Below are 6245 nucleotides of genomic sequence, written 5' to 3'. Positions count from 1 at the left end.
AAACTTTGCTGGCTTGATTTGAGACTTTTGTTTGATGCATACAAATTGAAGATAACAGTTTGTACAATACATGTAAAGATTGGGTGCCATCCATTGTGTGTCCGCGTCCGCCTGGGCCTTAGCCTTGTGCTCGTCCGCACCCACCTGCGCCTTGGCCCAGCACGCGATCCTATCGCACAAACATACCTTCCTCGAAGTTATCGGAAGCTATCCAGTCAGTCATACCCAAGATCAGATGGTGAGTTGTTGCTCTCCTCGATTGAGTCCCAATTTGGTGTTGAATGCAAGTCTGGACCAGCCATCGTTTTTTTATTTCCACGTCCTGGAAGAAGGGAAAAGAGCATGGTGGATTAAGGATCCGACTACCTGTGTACACAAAAAATGAATTTTTAAAGTTGCATAGTGTTGGTGCCCTGCTGGTTCCTTCCAGTTTTCCTTTTCATTCTTTTGATGTGTTTCTTCTCATTTTTGCGTCGGAGGTTCAAGCTGTTTTCATTTTTCATTTGCTGTTGATTTCTTAGGACCGTTCCATGGGCCATGTAAAGTAGTTGCACATGTGCACAAATCACTGGATAAGGTCCATCTAATTGATTTACCTGCTGCTAACCACCTAAATAATCAAGTGTAATGTCATTCGAAGTGCTCCATACAATGCCGCCCCACAGATAAACGGGGCCCAGGGGCAAGACAAAAAACAAGGGGCCCTTCTTGAAACACAAAAGCTCAAATTAAATATCCAATACACCTAGCATAGATTGAATGTACAACTATTTATTGAGCAAGAGAATCAATACAGCTCCACAAAAGATTGATTTCCTAATTAGCAATGGAGACATCTTTTCTTTTTTTCTGCACAAGAAATGACCTTGTCGAAACTGGTTGCTACTTAAAACATTTGTGTTACCATGAGATATAAAATTAATGCACCAACTTACATTTGTTTCTGGATCCTCCCCAATCTGCCATGTTCTTCACTCCAAAATTATACACCGAAATAATAACTCACCTCTTCCAAACTATCCCGCATAAGGCATGGCAAAGCAAACTGGCTATTTCATATGATGATCAAAACTTGGAGATTCCCTCAAGAATTACTACTAATTTTATAAAACTTAGCAATTGATCCCTTTCGGGATTCCACTACCAGACGAATAATTCCTTGAAGACATGTCACTAAACAAGCTGCATAAAAATGGTTAATACAGGTATCAAAAGCACATGGAAACCAAATGATGTGCATGTAGATGGCTTGATCTGTATGCCACGATGATCAGCACGAACAAAAAGACAACACCATGAGGTGAATACAAGTTTTTCCCTTCTCTAGTCTCCTGCCTGAGCACTCTCTCATGTTTGGATCCAATGAAGAGTAGAAGACCATGTAGATGTGGTGGATGTGCCATGAGGAATTGGAGAGGCACGACAGGGGCGGCCCTGAGCCTGCTATTGGGGAAGCAGAGTAGTCACGGGTCAAGTTTTTTTTGAGCAAAAGTTGTGGGTCAAGTGCAAAAAGATTGGCTTTGCCTTGCACGGTTCCCTGGGCCTTAAAGTTTTCATCTACTTTCTAGGCTACTTGAAAGAATACTACCTGGCTCGGGGCCCCTGCCTCTCCCCAGGGCCCAGGGCGGGTGCCCCGTTTGCCCGGCCTATGGGCCAGGCCTGGCTCCATAATTTCATGCCTTGGTCATTGTGCCAAAATTTTGTTTGAAGTGCTCCATAATTTTGTGCCTTGGTCCTAAATAATCAAGTGTAATTTCATTCTAAGGGCTTCATAACTTCGTGCCTTGGTCACCGTGCCAAAAGTAATACACATTAGATAAATGAATGGAGAGAGTTATGTTTTGCCAATCTCTAAGCCCTAGTTTCTCAGGAGAAACCTGAACCTTGGCTGAACTCTTACATCTTGGAAGTTGAAACATTAACAAAACTATACAATAGAAGAAGCTGCATGGGCTAATAGAGACACTTGCCGAATAAAGAGATGTCAATAATAAAACACAATGGCATATACATTCAACATGCTGTCTCTTCTATATCTGAAAAGAGCAAATGAAGTTACGTTCAGTTGAGCAAACATAGGACTTTCTCGGCCCATAAACTTCCATTTCGAAATATATATACAAGTTCTTTATGTGTTTCAAATACTTCATGTTATTCCAGTACAAAATCATGAGGAATATACATAAAAAAGCGGCAACATCATCAGACGACAACAAACTTTGATAGTTACAAATACACAACATTTAAACTTCTCAAGTCCATACTCTGTTCACTTCTCTCGCATCAATACTTGGAGGTTGGACCGTTGTAGCAGCTTTATTAGACGGGAAGAAAGCACACAAAAATCAAACTGGGGACAACATAATCATGTATGATTGCTCTCAACTGATTTAGTTAGGCATACGGGTTGGCGATAAGGTAGGCCTCGACGGCCTTGAAGATGGCCATGGCATAGTCCTTGGCCTTGGTGATCTCATCCTTCACCTCCACGCCTGGCAGCTGAAGAAAATATGCCCTAGAGGCAATAATAAAGTTATTATTTATTTCCTCATATCATGATAAATGTTTATTATTCATGCTAGAATTGTATTAACCGGAAACATAATACATGTGTGAATACATAGACAAACAGAGTGTCACTAGTATGCCTCTACTTGACTAGCTCGTTGATCAAAGATGGTTATGTTTCCTAGCCATAGACATGAGTTGTCATTTGATTAACGGGATCACATCATTAGGAGAATGATGTGATTGACTTGACCCATTCCGTTAGCTTAGCACTCGATCGTTTAGTATGTTGCTATTGCTTTCTTCATGACTTATACATGTTCCTATGACTATGAGATTATGCAACTCCCGTTTACCGGAGGAACACTTTGTGTGCTACCAAACGTCACAACGTAACTGGGTGATTATAAAGGTGCTCTACAGGTGTCTCCAAAGGTACTTGTTGGGTTGGCGTATTTCGAGATTAGGATTTGTCACTTCGATTGTCGGAGAGGTATCTCTGGGCCCACTTGGTAATGCACATCACTATAAGCCTTGCAAGCATTGTAACTAATGAGTTAGTTGCGGGATGATGTATTACGGAACGAGTAAAGAGACTTGCCGGTAACGAGATTGAACTAGGTATCGAGATACCGACGATCGAATCTCGGGCAAGTAACATACCGATGACAAAGGGAACAACGTATGTTGTTATGCGGTCTGACCGATAAAGATCTTCGTAGAATATGTGGGAACCAATATGAGCATCCGGGTTCCGCTATTGGTTATTGACCGGAGAGGTGTCTCGGTCATGTCTACATAGTTCTCGAACCCGTAGGGTCCGCACGCTTAACGTTACGATGACAGTTATATTATGAGTTTATATGTTTTGATGTACCGAAGGTTTTTCGGAGTCCCGGATGTGATCACGGCATGACGAGGAGTCTCGAAATGGTCGAGACATAAAGATTGATATATTGGAAGCCTATGTTTGGACATCGGAAGTGTTCCGGGTGAAATCAGGATTTTTCCGGAGTACCGGGAGGTTACCGGAACCCCCCGGTAACTTAATGGGCCTTAGTGGGCCTAGGTGGAAGAGAGGAGAGTAGGCCAGGGCAGGGCCGCGCGCCCCTTCCCCCCAGTCCGAATAGGACAAGGAGAGGGGGGCGCCCCCCCTTCCTTCCTCCCCTCCACCTCTGCCCCCTCTCTCCTAGTCCAACATGGAAGGGGGGGGGAGTCCTACTCCCGGTAGGAGTAGGACTCCTCCTAGGCGCGCCTCTCCTCCTTGGCCGGCGGCCTCCCCCTTGCTCCTTTATATACGGGGGCAGGGGGCACCTCTCGACACACAATTGATCAACGATCTTTTAGCCGTGTGCGGTGCCCTCCTCCACCATATTACACCTCGATAATATCGTAGCGGAGCTTAGGCGAAGCCCTGCGTCGGTAGAACATCATCATCGTCACCACGCCGTCGTGCTGACGAAACTCTCCCTCAACACTCGGCTGGATCGGAGTTCGAGGGACGTCATCGAGCTGAACGTGTGCTGAACTCGGAGGTGCCGTGCGTTCGGTACTTGATCGGTCGGATCGTGAAGACGTACGACTACATCAACCGCGTTGTGTTAACGCTTCCGCTTTCGGTCTACGAGGGTACGTGGGCAACACTCTCCCCTCTCGTTGCTATGCATCACCATGATCTTGTGTGTGCGTAGAATTTTTTTGAAATTACTACGTTCCCCAACAGCAGCAGCTTGTATGTTGATTCCACCTTCACCACGCTCCCGCCGTTGGCTGCCGGCTCCACCTTGATGTGCGAAGTGGCGGTCTCAATCGTCGTCCCGATGCCGCCACACTCAATGAGGGTCGACTTGCACTCGCACTTGTCCGCGTCAATGAACTCGAGCCTCTCCTTCATGAGGTTGAAGGGCATGGCTGCAACATCAACGCTGTGTGATGCTTTGACCATTTGTACCAGACTGCAGGTGATATGAGTTGTATATGATGCGTACTTGAGGTGAAGTTGAACTGCCAGACACTGCCTATGCGCGTGCTCTGCCGGCGTTTGGGGCCTGCGCACGTACATTGGGGGCCCCATATGCATGCGGTTCCACCGGGTGCGTCGCCATGATGTAGTTACGTGTGGCACGATGAAGTTACGCGCAGCAAATTAAAACTGCCATCTGGGCGTGCCGATATTCCAGGATGTCCGGCTTCCCCATTAACTCCCGTGGACATTATAACCTTAGTCTCTTTAACCTTTTGACCGCGCCCCACAACACAACAAGCACACACACGAAGACACATACAGAGAGGATATCTAGCGACGCTCCAATGGAGTTCGGTGAGCATCAAGTGGAGACCCACGTGAGGGAGACCGATCTCTCGGTGGTGTACACCATCGACCCAGCCATGGTGGAGGACTACATCAACATCGTGGAGCACTTGCTTGCTCAGGTCAAGTACAAAGTGGTCGGCATCGACCTCCAGTACACCGGCGGTCATCCCAGGAAAGATCAGAAGGTTGCTGTCACCCAGTTGTGCGTGCGCCATCATGTCCTCATCTACCACTACTACATGGCCAGAAATCCTTCCGACTGTTTCGCCAGGTTTGTCAATATCACCGACTACAAGTTCGCTAGGATGGAAACCACCGACGATGTAAAAACGCTCAAGGTTACGGGCTTGGCCTGCAAGAACCTTATCGAACTCCGTGCCCATTACAAGGTATGGGGTAGCACGAAGAAGGACTCCCTAGTTTAACTCGCCTTGTCCATCATCGACCCTTGCTACAAAAAGATGAACGAGGATGCCAATGGAATAAATCCCGTATCCTGGCACGGGGCCTGGACATGGAAACTGGATGATGCTCACCTGAAGTTTGCTGCCAAGAGCGTGTACACATGCTACGAGATGCACAGGCAGATCTTTAACATGAGGGAGTGCCTCCTTCCCTTAATCGACGAGGGTCACAAGAAGTAGATGATGATCAAATGATCGTTTATCCTAGTTAATTATGCATGTAATAGTTTACTTTGGTGTGTGCAAGTGTCATGTGTGCGCCAGCCACCTATGTAATTGGATGTTTAATTTGGTTACAATCATGTCCTTATAATATAGCATATATGTTCTTGTTCTGTATGCAATCACATTGCACACAGACTAAACTAGGGTACCCATCGGTGATGATTTCATCAATCGCTGACAATTATATACCAACAAGTGTTTTCCCACAACACACACGGCTTATTAGAAGCAATCGTGTGTGTTATTATCGGTCTTCGCAAACATTTCTGATTACGGACCTGTTTTTCGCATATCACACACATCTTGTTAAGCCGAAACTTTCCTATTCTCTTCGCTCACCGCAAACAGTTCATCCGTGTGAATTGTATGCCCTCTATCGCGCACACATTGATCTGACTGACCGTTTCTGTTGTGTAACCTAACCACAAACAGTTCATCTGTGTGAATTGTATGTCGTATATCGCACACACCTTCATCTGGCTGCCCGCTTCTGTTGCTATGCTTATCGCAAACAGTTCATTCGAGTGATCTATATGTCATGCATCGCACACACAACTATAATCCGAATCGTGTTTTATATCTCCGACGTCGCAAACAGTTTGTATCATTTTTGACAGTTTTCTTACAGCACGGTTTGCGATTAATGCATGGCACACAATTTCGTTGAAGGGTCTCTAATTGTAGTGTCACATTAGCAGCATCCTGCACTAGTGTACTATTATCTGGCAAAGATG

The 6245-nt window shown here is 45.7% G+C and overlaps 1 protein-coding gene across 1 annotated transcript; it reads right to left on the bottom strand.

Moving 5' to 3' along the window:
* Window positions 1-2394: 2394 nt before the first annotated feature.
* Window positions 2395-4524, bottom strand: LOC109785529 (pathogenesis-related protein 1-like). The gene is made up of 3 exons (XM_073503796.1): window positions 4497-4524; window positions 4220-4419; window positions 2395-2499 (listed from the first exon to the last, which is right to left on the bottom strand). Exons 2-3 carry the CDS (start codon window positions 4415-4417, stop codon window positions 2395-2397), a joined length of 303 nt encoding a protein of 100 aa, XP_073359897.1. The 5' UTR covers window positions 4418-4419; window positions 4497-4524.
* Window positions 4525-6245: the final 1721 nt, after the last annotated feature.

Source organism: Aegilops tauschii, chromosome 7 (assembly GCF_002575655.3).
Source record: "Aegilops tauschii subsp. strangulata cultivar AL8/78 chromosome 7, Aet v6.0, whole genome shotgun sequence".
In the NCBI taxonomy this organism is placed as follows: Eukaryota; Viridiplantae; Streptophyta; class Magnoliopsida; order Poales; family Poaceae; genus Aegilops; species Aegilops tauschii.
Note: the sequence above shows the minus strand (reverse complement) of the source record. Positions and strands in the feature narration are given on the sequence as shown.

Bases quoted from the DNA above. Each gene is read 5' to 3' on its own strand.
- LOC109785529 (XM_073503796.1), bottom strand. From the start codon at position 4,417: ATGCCCTTCAACCTCATGAAGGAGAGGCTCGAGTTCATTGACGCGGAC. The intron at 2,500-4,219 runs GTAGTAATTTCA...TATTTTCTTCAG, and splicing joins AGCTGCTGCTGTTGGGGAAC to CTGCCAGGCGTGGAGGTGAA.